General features: G+C 46.0%; 1 protein-coding gene across 1 annotated transcript; it reads right to left on the bottom strand.

Annotated features, from left to right (window-relative positions):
- Positions 1 to 736: 736 nt before the first annotated feature.
- Npy (neuropeptide Y) lies at positions 737 to 6998 on the bottom strand. The gene is made up of 4 exons (XM_075955119.1): positions 6866 to 6998; positions 5892 to 6079; positions 2733 to 2813; positions 737 to 930 (listed from the first exon to the last, which is right to left on the bottom strand). The coding sequence occupies exons 2-4, from the start codon at positions 6077 to 6079 to the stop codon at positions 906 to 908; spliced, it is 294 nt and encodes a 97-aa protein (XP_075811234.1). The 5' UTR covers positions 6866 to 6998; the 3' UTR covers positions 737 to 905.
- Between the last annotated feature and the right edge of the window lie 7068 nt (positions 6999 to 14066).

Below are 14066 nucleotides of genomic sequence, written 5' to 3'. Positions count from 1 at the left end.
GATTTACAGTGTAGAACAAACGCCACTGTGCGATGAGGAAGGTCCATTTCTCTGATTCAGAGTATATTTAAGGGTGCCAGAATGTGGTGGCACGCTCCTTTAATCCCAGCTCTCAGGAGGCAGAGAAAGGTGCATCTCTGTAAGTTCGAGGCCAGCCTGGTCTATAGAGTGAGCTCCAGGGCAGGCTCCAAAGCTACAGAGAAACCCTGTCTGGGGGAAGGGGGGAGTATATGTAAGAATTGAATACTGTTAATTTTTAACTAAGTCCATGCAAATCGGGACTTGAAGGAGGAAATTGGGTGATGTTTTAGCTAAACTAATTACCATGCCCAGGCTGTGTGAGGGGACCATCCTGCCCGGTGTGATTCTTGCTCATATTCCAGGAGTGACCTCGAGTCAGCCGCTTGATATGATGTGGTAGCCACCAGCAACACATGCCTATCAACATGAATTTCAATTGCATGGGATGGAAAACTCCACTCCTTATTCACATGGGTCACATCAGGTGTTCAGTCAGTCACTCGTGACTGCTATATTAGATACGAGGATATGAGACCTTTCCCCAAAGCTCTGAGACCAGTGCTTCCAAGGGCAGCATAGCGATTTACTTTTCATGGCCGTTGCTCTAATGTTGGTGGGACAAACTCTGAGTTTGTTCCTTGAGACTGATGACCATTTAATGCCTAACCCAGTTCTTTCTGCTCTGATCAGAGATAATTCACCGAAGAGAATACACTTTTGGATGCATGATACTTTATTTAAACACACATATATACAACGACAAGAAGGGAAATGGTGCTGAGTCCAGCCCGGTGGCTGCATGCATTGGTGGGACAGGTGTCACAGGATGAGATGAGATGTGCGTGGAGAACAGGAAGGACCGGGAGAGGGAGCTTCATTTCCCATCACCACATGGAAGGATCTTCAAGCCTGGAAAACACAAGAAGCAAAGCAGAGAAGAATGACTGCCCAGCTCCGGGAGGGGGGGGGGGGCGTCTTACAAGAGTGAGACAAGACATCAGTCCTGAGCTGCACAGTGATCAGAAGCTATTGTGAAGCCTCCAGTTGGCGCTGCAAATAAGAAGCCACAGGGGAACGAACGGCGGCATAATGAAGCCCCAGTTCATCAGCTTTTGCCCCATGGGAACTGGAGTCTCTAAGAGAGTCCGCAGAAGGCTCTGTACATATCAAAGGAGCTGAGGGACTCCAGCGGATTTCTGAAGATCAAAACTATAGGAATCACATGAAACTATAACAAGAAAGTTAGTGTTGTTCCGCTCTGAATACGCTTCCGTTGTTTTCCAGGAAGCTTTTGCTATGTAGAGAGATGCCATTTATTAGACTCTAAAGGGCCCCTTTTAATAAGACAGCATTCACAGGCAGCTCCAGGGCTATCAACTTTTGTCTCCTCCTAATTGCACATGATTGAGTCTGTCAGTCAGGGTGCTGTTAACTTTATTCCCTGCACTAACTGTGTTATTTTAGTCGACAAAACAAAGCAGGCAATGAAGTTCTAAGTAGGCCTGGCTCGTTATTTCCAAATCCTAAGTATTCATAGCCTGGCCTAAACGTTTACTGTGGCAAATATCCCATGCATATCAATGAGACATTAAAAAGATGCTTATTGACCAACATCGAAAACAATGCTTATGAATTTCCCATTTCCTTGCGTTCACTGGTGAAGTCTAGGTTGATGCGTCCAGGGAGAGAAGCAGGGAACTTTATCCCAGTTCAGATGGTTGTTTACCTCAGAGAAACCATCTGGCTGGTTGTTTCATAAGAGAGCTGAGAGAGCATTGAGGGAGGGTGGGTGATCCTGCTGTCACCCGTGGGTTCTCCGTGGAGAACTTCCATGTAGGGTGACACACTAGTCACACTCATTAAGCAAGCATGCTAGTGACCTCTTCTGGGGAACACGGTTTCTGACAGTGTGGAGTTCTGTCTACGGGGATGCTTAAGAATGGTGTGCTGAGATCGTGCAGGAGGCAAGGTCAACAGAGCAGGTTAGGGGTTATGAAAGTGGAGGCAGATTCTGCCCCTTTTAGCAGCAGCCCTTTCCTGTCCAGGAGGCACCCGCTTAGCCCACTGGGGAGCCCTTTGATTTGGGCAAACACCTGTGTCAAGACCTGTTCGTATGCCAAGAAAGGCTCCAGGCTACAGATAAGCACCTAACGATAATATATTGCCCAACAGTGAATCTTTGAATAAAATAAATCACTATATTGAACCAAAATACATCAAAAGGTATCCAGGAGCACTTGACTTATCTGTAGTCTGGGGTAAATCCAGGAAAGACAGAGTCAAACATACGAAGGACACAGGCTCTAAGACATTTGGGTGTGTTATTTAGTGTATAAAAACTAGATTGATCACCCCAAATGGATGACTGGTCATTTCAATTTAGAGCTGTGGGCTTGTTCTATGCTCCCTTATTTCTAATAAGGCAAGATATTCTACAGAGTATGATTTTGAGCTAAAAATCACTCACATTTAGAAAAAAGCACCAAATAATATTAGTTAAAAATCATATGCCCTGCAAGTTGAGGTTAGCCGGTGAATGCACTATAAAAAAGGTCTTTTTCTCTATGGTTTTTCATCCCCACTTCTGCCCTAATCCCTCTTCTCTAGATTCTTCCATCCTAATGTTCACGTGGACTCCCAGCTTTCCCCAGCTCACCTCCCCTGGCATCTTAATCTCTGTAGCAAGGTCTCCAGCCCAAATCTTGTCGTACCTTGTTCTGGGGACATTTTCTGTGCTTTCTCTCATCAGGAGGTCTGAAATCAGTGTCTCGGGGCTAGATCTCTTGCCATATCTGAAACAAGGAAGCATAATCAGAGATTTATCAAATAAGCTTAGGAGAGAGGAGGAGAGTGTATCACCAGACTCAGACATTACTTCCAGTTGTCCATCTGCTACTAAGTATTCTCAGAGTGTGAAGCACATGCCATCAGCAACTTTGTAGTAACACAATATGCATACACATATATACATACACACACTCGTATGCAAGCCGCTGAAATGGAGAAGGGGTTGGCATGTTAGCCTGATGACCCGAGTTCAAGCCCCAGAACCCAAACAGGAACTAGAGATCCAGCTCTGGAGAATTACCTTCTGACTTCCGCATGCAGGTGTCTGCAGGCATACACCAACACAAATTTTCTCTCTCTCATCCCAAACAATAAGCAAATACAATTTAAAGGTTATATGTATTTAATTTTCTGAAGTGCTTCATAAATATTTTATTTTTGAGATTATACTATAATTACAGCACTTACTCCCCATCTGCTGGAGGCACTCATGGCTTCCCCCAGGTATGAAGAAGTCCTACTGGCCCACAGAAATCTTTCTGTGGGTCCTTCTACCCTGCCTGTAGTAGGATAGCGAAAGGGCTGGAACCCTTTTCCCAGTCACAAATCTACCAGTGTCGTGATAGCTTCTGCCCGGTCATACACCTACAGGATGGACAGGCTTGGAGTTCTTCTTTCTCTAATTAATTCTGGATGATTAGTTTTCTCTGTAATAAGCAAGCTTCTAAAGATGGAGTTTCTAAGACAAAGATTCTCGAACCTGGCTTCACATTAAACTCCCCTGGGACGCCTTTAAAGACACTTAGAAAGCCCAGATCCCATCTCGATTTAATTGGTGAGAGCGGAGGCCAAGTCATTCTATTTAAAAAGTTCTCCATGTGATTGTGACGCAAAGCCAGGATGAAGAAACACTGTTCTAGAGATTTACTTCTCAACCTGTGCAGTACTAACACTTGGGAGAAGAGGATTCTTTACTGGGGGGCAGGGTAGGGGTGGAGAGCTGGGCTGGGCATCCTAGGATATTACCAGCATCCCTGTCAGCTCCATACCTGATACCAGCAGCACTCACTTCTGGTTTTGTCAACCAAACAGCTCTCCCAATGCTGCCCCATATCCTAGAGAGGATAACATTCTCCCCACCTGCCCCCAGCCACCAGCTGAAAACCACTGTTCTAAGGAGTCATATAAGCAAGCTGTGATAGATCCATAGACTAGATTAAGAAAATCCGGCCTGCAGAAGCATTGAATCAGCAGCCTGTACCACAATGGGAAAACAGCTACAACCAGGACTGGCTGGCAGGAGGAAGAAAGAGAATAATTACAGAAAAAACAGTCACAAATGACATGGTAGATTTCAAAGGCGTGGACTTCTGCCTGGGAGTCAACAAGTACACAAAAGAGCTTCTAGTGGTTTCTAGGCTCATCACCAAGATGACAGAGGGAACTGCCTTAGGGACCAGTTCCCTCCTGATTCTCTTCCCGTGACAGGAAAGCCCCTTTCCTCACTTCTCCTAAAGACAGTAGAAATTACATTGAATGTGATAGTGTGATTCTAGCCAAAGAAACTCAGTTCAAGGTTCCAATTCCATACCCCTAAAACAGCTTTCTTGAAATGTCCTTGGTTTTATGATCTGCACAGTGGAGACAGTTAAATCCACTTCAAAGTTGTGAGGAAAAGGCTGACTGAGGTGACTGGAAAACCACGGAATGGAATCATTCTATACACGGAATCATTCTGTACATGGAATCATTCTGTACACGGTGGCGGCTGTATAGCAGCAATGTTTACAAAAAAGATTAGTTCTATAGGTTGTATCTAAATAAAGTTCCCTTTAAAAACATGGTATCATTTCAACGGTGTAATTTTTTTTTCTGAGCTGTATGAAATAAAAAATTGAAGGCATTGACTTTCTAGGAAGTCTATTGGACTCAAAAACACAATTCCTTTTTGCTAACCAAAATGATCCATTTCAAAAGATTATGAGCCAGTATTACTCAAGTGATTCTGCACACACTGGGATTGTTTTCCCCAGAAGGCTTTCAGATTGGCACACACCTTTCTGGTGAAATTAAGAGTAGACAACTGTTTCCGAAGTATAACCCCCTTTTGGATCCTATCTAACCATCCCCTGCATCGTGAGCAGTTTCACCTCCCTCTGGTAATTTACCATGCATAATTGAAACACGCTAAGTAAAGAACATTAATGCTTCCGAAGGCCTTGCCCCTACAGTTCTTCAAGGTTCTCAGTAATTAAAATGTGTTGTTAAATGTTTAGAACTAAGGGTCATCGATTTTGCAAACCAAGTCCTGTATTGCTTTTAAATTAGCTTGGATTTAATTTGTTTTGCTTGACTTTAATGCTGAGAGAAAAAGCAAGGCTCTTCTCTTTGACTTCTGGGCATTAAAAATAAAGTTCGCCATCTCTCGGGTCCCAGGCAGTCGGGGCGTAACCAGAGTAATATGCAAGCTTTGGCTTTGTTTGGCTTCTTCTTAGTTAGGAAAAACCCAAGCACCTTCTTTCCAGAACTCGGTTGCTCTAAAGTGGAAAAGTCAGCTTTTTAGGAGCGTCTAGTAATTCTCAAGTGTGAGGCTGAGATGGTTCAGGAGAAAGAAACCCATGGTTCTGTGGTCCCCTCTCCCCCACGAATGCTGCCACTCAGCTTACCCTGGGCAAGTTGGAAGATCTCAGCAACCTTTTAGACAACTGTACTGTGTCTTTGGTGTTTTGGGTGATGGTTATTTACTCTAGGTCGGATTCCCTCTTCCCCCTACACCGTAGCCCAGCTGCTTCCCTGCTCCCATCGCTGCCAGGAGAGGTGGGTGGGAGACACACACACAGCCCAGAGGCACTGAATCTTGGGCTTGGGACTTGGAGACCAACTGTAGTGATGGGGAGAAAGGATCCAGTTTGTGTAGTGTATTCCCCGCTCACGCATTTATCTAGAGCGGAATTTATGACTGATCCTGCCCAACCCTGGGACCAAACAAGGGAAAAAAAGAAATCATCCCTGCTGTCCAAGGCTCCCAGATGCGCAGGTGTTCTGGCCTGGAGCTCCAGGCACCAGTCGGGGGATGCACCCACCTCTGCCTGGTGATCAGATTGATGTAGTGCCGTAGAGCCGAGTAGTATCTGGCCATGTCCTCAGCTGGAGCATCCTCGCCTGGATTGTCGGGCTTGGAGGGGTATCCCTCAGCCAGCACGCCCAAGCACACGAGCAGGGACAGAGCGAGGGTCAGTCCACACAGCCCCATTCGCTTGCTACCTAGCATCTGTGGATACAAAAGGCTCAGACTTGGGGATGCCCAGGATGCTCGCCATGTCCCAGTTCCCGTTACCACCCCAGACCCTCATCTGTTTCCATTCCATACTCCAGAAAGAAGCCCGGATTTGGCACGCGCCTCTTCCAGAGCTTTAGTGGACCACCTGCCCTGACCCGGCCCCTCTGCTCTGCCCCCGTATTCCATGAAATGTCCCTCCAAGTCGCCTGGTGAGAGGTGGCGGATGGAGGTCTTCTAGTTTAGGACAAAGCTGCCCTTAAAGAATGGCCACTTTTCTCCTCTAGCCCCCAAATCATCCTTGGAGGACGAAACTTTCTTGGCGGTCACTTTTGATCTGTTTGGCTACAGGCGCTGCTGTGACAGTCAGATTCCCCAGGGTGTGGCAACAGGACCCGGAAAGGGGGCTCACAGGCTCAGCTGAAATCCTGGAGGTGACAGGGAATAGGGCTCCTGACACCATGGGACAGTACTCGTGAAACCTCCCTCTGGGCGCACGCAACTTGGACCCCCCAAAAGAAACGCTCCTGCCCTGAGATAGGGACCCCCATGTTATTTTCCATACCCTCAAAAGATAACAGGGACGGAGGTGGGACGCCCAGCCAGGAGAGGCCCGGGGAAGGGCAGGTGGACAGTTGGATCAGAGTTGGCAAGTGGAATTTAGCCGCCAAGAAAGGTTGGGTGTGAAGCTGGCAGAGCCGGCTCAGTGGACCGGCTGCTGGGCAAGTTCAGGGGCATCTGAGAGCCCACGCTCCTGTCCCAGTGGGTCCTGGCACTCACCGTGGCTGGCGGGTTGGCGTCTCTGCGCGGCGGGTGCTCTGCTGTGGGCGCCTCCGTGAGGGATGAGAGCCACCGGTGGGATGCGGAGAGCGGGTCGCCAGCAGGCTTTTATGGAGCGCCCTTGCCGCGGCGGGAGGGGCCTCGGGGCAGTCACGCCCGGGTGACTCCCACCGCCACTTCCCGCCCCCACCAGCGGGGGAGGAGGCTGGAGCCACAGCCGCTCAAGTGGCTGGCGTCTGTAGCCACCCACACTCCAACTCACGGCGGCCCGCTCCGCGGGGAAAAGGAAGCAGCCAAGGCTTGGCGAGTATCCCTTGGAGCCGCTCTTCTCCCCGTCGAGTCCCGCCAGAGACAGGCACAGCGGGGACCGTTCTCGGTCGCCTGTCCCGGGAATTGCCAGCCCTCTGAGAGCGGGTCTATAGGGACCACCATCCTGTACTTGGGGAGCATCGCTGGGGTCCGCGCGACAACTGTGCGCTCTGAGAGGGAGGCAGCTGAGGTTTTTCCCGCTCCCGGAGCAAGAGGCAGCCGAGCCCGGAGTACCGTGCTTCAGGGTCTCCAGGGACTTCCATGCACTTACTGACCCTGTCTCTCCAAAAGGTGGTCCTTCTCCCCCCAGCACTCGCCCCTACGCTGAGAGCCAGGCTGGGTTGCCGCCAGAAACTCCCCCGAGGCCACCACTGAAAGCCCGCGATTCCGGGGCTGCGGGCCGTTCCACAGCTACCACGGAAAGTGGCGGGTTCCAGGGGCATCCCCTACTCAGTCCCCCAACCCGCGCCCCTGTGGGCAAGTCTTTGTGAAGTCCTGTGTGCTTTGTTAACTCCTGAATGAGTACATGCTTTCGTATTGAAATGAACCAGATTAAAAGACCAACATCATCAATGTGCTCATCGCGTTAAACCTGTTGATTACATATGAACGATGTTGAAATTCTTTTTACAGGATGGGCGTTCTACATGGTACGCTTGACTTAGTGCCCCCTGGAAGTTTGCATCTAAGTAAAATGGAACGTTGCTGATGTGGAGTTTATGAGTTAGTTTAAAGCTAAAATAAATGATTTAGTTCAAGTGTCACTTCGTGTGTTGTTTAAACATGCTATCATTTACACACAGGGGTGGAGGGAGAGACAGAGACAGAGAGAGAGACTGTATGATCTAATGATAATTTTGAACACCAACATCCCTCGCTGTTAGACGGCTGCACTTTCCTTATTTCGGAAACCTGCACCAGGGCCATAAACACAGGGCTGTCAGGACTGCTCAAGTGTCCACGTGAGGATGTTTGATAAAAGAGCAAAACATCTAACTCGGTCCTTCTGATAAGGAGGAAGGCACACGACGCTGTTCAATAAAGTAATCTTATTTTTGTAGTGAATCAGAGATTCACATCGGTTAAAACCCAGATTTAGCTGGAGTCACTGGATCTGGGAGAAAGTACCCTAAGGGGGCTCCTCTTTTGAGCAGGGAACTCTGGTAAACTGATTAACTTACTTTATAAGGCTGGTGTTTGAGAACAAGAACTTTCCCCTTTAGCGTTTGCAAAATAAAGTCCAGGCAGGGTGTGTCCAGTAAGTATACCTCTTTCTGTCCTTCTCTTCTCCCCCGAGCTGCATCATTTGGCCTTGAGCTCTTAAGGTGCTGTCAGTCCCTCCCGTCAGTCTGTCAATTAACCCCTCCCTTCTGCAGTTTCCGGGAACTACCCTCAGCTCATAGAAACAGCCCCTCCCCCACCGCAACAAACAAAACCAGCCTCCATTCCAAATAAAGTCTCCTGGCTGCAGGCTCTTTCCTTAGTTCCAAAGTCAATTTATTTATTATTGTTTTATTTATTTATGATTTATTTATGTACATGATTATTTATAAAAATAGCTTTTCTGAAATACCATTAAACTATACTAAAAAGCTTTGAAGGTTGGAAATATTCCCGTGGATGCACAAATGCATCCACGAAGCCATAAAGAACATAGGAACATGACCCCCGAACCTTCGTGAACGCTCTCTAACAGTCGATCCTCCCCCTGCTCCTCCCTGCTGCCCTCCTCTATAGATCTGTTTTCCTGCACACGGAATGGCTTGCGTTTCTAGACCTGCACATAAGCCCAGTTCCAAAACAGCTTCTCCTCTCTGCTTTTTCTGTGTTTTATCCAAACCCTTAGGCTGAGACACACCCGAATATCAGTAGCACACACTGTTTTCTGTGGGTCCATTTTCATTTCATGACGTACCTCAGCTTTCAAAAACCAACTCTGCTTCTCCTAGACCCCAGGTTGCTTCCAGCTTGTGCTGTGACTAAGTCTGCAAGCGGACTGATTGGGAAGTCACTGTGTTGATGTAAGCCATCATTTCTCCTAGGAAAACAAATGCTAAATGACCAAGTGATGTGAGCTCTGTCTCACAGTTCACTGCCAGGCTATTTTTTGCTTTCTCTCTCTCTCTCTCTCTCTCTCTCTCTCTCAGTTTCTATTGTTGTATCTTTAATTTGTATCTTTAATTACTGCATCTCTTCGGTTCCAGTATGTGATCCTTGTGAGTATTATCCAGTAATTTCACACCTTAGACAATGTTAACTTTCATCTATAGAATTTCAGTGTGGATCTCTTTAATACCCATCATAATCATATCCAATCTTTATTCTAGGCTTTTAACACATTGTTGTTATGATTACTACTATTTTGGTCTTGTGAAATAGGCTCTCACTATATAGTCTAAGCTGTACTTGAACTCCCGAATAAGGGCTTCTGTCTTCTAAATCCCAGGATTGCAGGCAAGTCCTGTCAGACCCAGCTGAATATGCATAGCTAATAACTTCTATCTTCCATGAAATTGCTGTATTTGAGTTGACTTCCCCGCACATGATGACCTGCAATTTCCCGCTTCTCTGTACGCCTCATAATCATTAGAATGCCAGATACTGTGGGTGTTACCTTGTTGTCTGTCAGGTGTGTGTGTGTGTGTGTGTGTGTGTGTGTGTGTGTGTGTGTGTGATCCTCTCAACTCTGGAGCTTTGTTCTGGAAGAGTGAAAACTTTGCCATAGTTTTGCTGGGTTGCATCCTATACTTCAGCTGTGTTTGGTGGCTTCAAGCTGGCTTCAGTTTAAGGTTAATTTTTTCCACTTTCAGAGTAAGATCTCTCTTGCTTTAACTGATAGCTGACAGCCGAGAAAGGCAAGATTTCCCCTCTGGCTGTGGGGCTGGCTACTCTGCTATGCCCAGTCCCTTGTGAGCCTCAGGCCCTCCTTACCCCATGCCCTTGTATGGTTCTTTGTTTGATCAGCAGTGGTTTCTTTGAAAGTAGGATTTAATCGATACTCAACTTAGTTTCGAAGGGAGGCACAGCAGATCTCCAGACACTCTCCCCATTCTGAATTCTCACTGCCTGGCTCGCCCATATCCAGCCCCAGCTCTTCTCAAGACAGCCTGGGGACTTCCCCTCTGGATGGCAACCTGAATGGTGCTGATGCCCTTGCCTGTCTCCTCTCGTTTGGTTTCTATTACCAGGAGATCATTATCTGTTAGCAGCTGATGTCTATATTCTCAGAGTCATTTTATTTATTTTCGTTTAAGGTCGCCATTGTTTTCAGAAGCTTCCAACATGACCTCCTCACTATAGTCTCTGCTTCTTTACCCTGGGCTTGGTCACAAACCGCACTACTCCGTGTTCAAGCTATTGAAAGTCTGTCCTACCTTCCTGTACCCTAAAGTACCCTAAAGCATTCCTTTAAAGACTGTCTCACAGCTGTAGCTGTCTATTCAAGTGTACACATCTGTGCTGTTTCTAAATAGTTTCATGTCTTTAACGTTTTGTAATTGTAAGCTCCATAATACAGAGAAATGCCCTTCTTTTAGTAGGTGTTCATCTAAATAAAACTGGGATCAGTGTGTCACTGTCCGTCCATCGTCCGTCTATCTGTCTATCTATCTATCTATCTATCTATCTACCTATCTATCTATCATCTATCTAATCTATCTATCATCTATCTATCATCTATCTATCTACCTACCTACCTACCTATCTATCTATCATCTATCTATCATCTATCTATCTATCATCTATCTATCTATCATTTATCTATCATCTATCTATCTATCTATCTATCTATCTATCTATCTATCTATCCATCCATCTACCTACCTACGTAATAGCCAAAGTTTGTTAGGATTTCATAGGCCCAACAAACAAGTTCTCAAAGGAACCCATGGAAGAACCAGAAGTCACACATAGAGATGGGTAAGCAGTCTGACTGATGGGCAATAGACTTCAGGTGGTGGGAGAGACCTAGAGCTCTGCTTTCTTCTCCCACCCCCAAGAAACGAACACTGGTCTTTTCATTTACATTCTCACCAGTCTAATACAGCAGTATTATATGTTCCTTCACCTCTACAGTCCAGGGAACAAAAACGATAACACAGCTTTAAAAGCCACTCAGCTTCTCTTAGACCCCAGAGGCTAGTTATCTGCTTGTTCTATGACTAATTTTGCAAGGACATTGATTGATAAGTCATTGTCTAATATGAGTTTTAAATAATCTGGTATGATTGTCCATGCCTGAAATCCCAGAAATACACAGGCTGAGGGAGGAAGATTGCAGTATGAGCTAAAAGATAATATGCTTTTATTTTTATCAAATTTAAGTAAAATTTGTGAAAGATTCAGCAAGATAATTTAATACTCTAAAATGATTTTTTAAATCATCTGGGGATCATTTTCTCTTAGCAAAATTATACACAGTTCCTCCAACAAAGCCACACCTCCCAATCCTTCCCAAGTAGTCCTACCAACTAAGGACCAAGTATTGAACATATGAGTCAATGGAATCATGCTTTTTTAAACCACTGCACTCATATATAAATATTTTCTTTAAACTGTTTGCCTCAAACGAGTTTAAAAGACTAGTCACTACGGAATGCCAGCAAATGATGCAGCAAACACATACATTTTAATCCTTTGTCAACTGGATTACAGATAGGTATAGCCAAAGGAATTCTTTTTTTTTTAGATTTATTTATTTATTATGTATATATGTATACAGTATTCTGCCTACTTATGTCCTATAGGCCAGTAGAGGGCACCAGATCTCATTACAGATGGTTGTGAGCCACCGCGTGGTTGCTGGGAATTGAACTCAGGACCTTAAAGAGTAGTCAGTGCTCTTAACCTCTGAGCCGCCGCTTCAGCCCACCAAAGGAATTCTTACTTGCAAGCAACTAAAATTCTTACTCTCGAGTTTCTTTACTTTTTTTTTTCCTTTTTGTTACTTTCAGATTACTTTTTTTTTTTAAAAAAAAAGCATGTTGTGCAGTTGCCAGTTTTTTCTCTCCCTCTCATGCTATCTGGGCTCATTTCTGTTCAAATGTAAGAATTAATTCAGGCCTGTTGTGCTCATGGGGTATGCCCCCTTGGTCTAGAAACTTCTAGTTTCTTCCTTTCTTTTTTCTTCGGGCCATTCTGATTTCCTTTGCGCACCTTGCTAAACTGGGGAACAGGGAAACTTCCTGATCCTGCATGTCATTTCCCAGCGCTCTGTACAATGCAGCCAGCTTGCTGACAGCACTTTCTCTTGCTTTGTATTTTTAGCAGTGTCTGGGAATTCGTGTCTAAAAGAATTGGGATAATTATGAGGACTATTTGAACCAAAATTACCCCCCAAATTTATCTGAAACATCCAGATAATTACAGGAAAAAAATATATATTTTTTTTAAAATCTGGAAGTATTCTGGGAATAGCGGCAATTCTCTCCTCCTCTTTGCCTGCACAGGCACAAAAGGATGCCTCTGAAATAGAACAGAATGCGGAACCTCAGACAGGCTCTCTGTTCTTCTGGCCAGCTCCACTTTATTCTAGCTCATGTCCCATGCTCTCGGTCACGCAACGGCAGAACAGAACGTTTGCTTTGCTGAGGAAAAGATGACAAGTAGTTAATTCTCCCACATGGGATGTGGGCTTTCCACAATAGGAAGCTTCAGTTTGCCTGTGTGGGTGGCTGACATACCACACAGGGCCCTCTGCCACGCTCTTGGAGACATTGAAGAGTTTTGTATTCCCCTCTCACGAGGCTGGATGGAGAAAATCCAGTGTCCATGGAGAGGATATGTTATTTCTCTTCTAGGTACTGTTGTGAAATTTGGGGATTTATAACTCTGTAGACCTACTGCAGGAGCTTCAGCCTCCCAGGGGTTGGACCCCAGGGGTGGGGAGGTGGCTCTTGGTTTCCAAGTCTTGCCTGTGATTAGTTTGTATGTGACTTCTGTCAGGTTATATTTCTTGAAACTCAATTTAAACGCCTAGATGCCCATTTCCCCCATATATTCCTATGCATTAAAAGAGGGTTTAGCCTAAGGGAGACATAGAACATGTGTTATGAAGTAGATAGTCCTGCAGAAGATCCCAGAGTCCTCAGGACCTAAGGAAAAGTAGTCATGCTCATAGCTCCCTGAAGAGTGTGAAGCTCAGGCAGCCCAGGCTAGACCATGCTGCTCTTCTCTCCTTCCCAGGGAGTCCACCCTTCAATAAATCTTTTCTTCCTGAAGCCAATAGAGCAGACTCTGGGTCTGTATCCCAGCTCTGGCCAGCAGCAGGGGCATGGAGGAGGGGCTGTTTGCCTGGAGTATTTGCCCATAAATTGCTTCTCTTGAGTCTCAGGACAGGTAAGACAGGCTCTCTGAGGTGTCCCCTCACACACGAGGGGCCCAACCAACAGGGTAAGAAAAATGGGCAAGGGTGCTATGGGACACCATTTTCAGAGGTCTAAGGAAGGACGCTCAGCTGGTGTCTGCAGCTGGGAGAGCTGTAGGGCCTCCAACCTGAGAAGGCTGGCCACTGTTGGGTCTTACTTCTTGGTGAGAGTGAATAAGCATCAGGTACACTTGATGGGAAGGCTGGGATCCTGCTAGCTAAGATCCTAAAGAAGAGTCACAAGTTCACAAAATAAGAAGCTAGAAGACAGATCTGGCTACCAGAGTGAGTTCAGCAGCTGATGACTGTTGATGGCTTCCAACTCCAGGCGCTGGCCAGGGCTCTGTCCTTTAGCCCTAAGTTGCAAGAGTTCTCCCTGCAGAATTGTTAGGTAGTGCCCCAGGAATTTGATGCTTCCCTCAGATACACCAATATCTTTTATTTTTGTTCATGTCTCTTTGAGCGAACAGAGAAACTCTGTGCAAATGCTTCCAGCATGCTGGTTTGTATGGTTCTAACCAAGCCATC

This window comes from Microtus pennsylvanicus, chromosome 21 (assembly GCF_037038515.1).
Source record: "Microtus pennsylvanicus isolate mMicPen1 chromosome 21, mMicPen1.hap1, whole genome shotgun sequence".
Taxonomy (NCBI): Eukaryota; Metazoa; Chordata; class Mammalia; order Rodentia; family Cricetidae; genus Microtus; species Microtus pennsylvanicus.
Note: the sequence above shows the minus strand (reverse complement) of the source record. Positions and strands in the feature narration are given on the sequence as shown.

Bases quoted from the DNA above. Each gene is read 5' to 3' on its own strand.
- Npy (XM_075955119.1), bottom strand. From the start codon at position 6,079: ATGCTAGGTAGCAAGCGAATGGGGCTGTGTGGACTGACCCTCGCTCTG. The intron at 2,814-5,891 runs GTGGGTGCATCC...TCCTTGTTTCAG, and splicing joins AATCTGATCACCAGGCAGAG to ATATGGCAAGAGATCTAGCC. The intron at 931-2,732 runs GTACGACAAGAT...TGTGTTTTCCAG, and splicing joins GAAAATGTCCCCAGAACAAG to GCTTGAAGATCCTTCCATGT.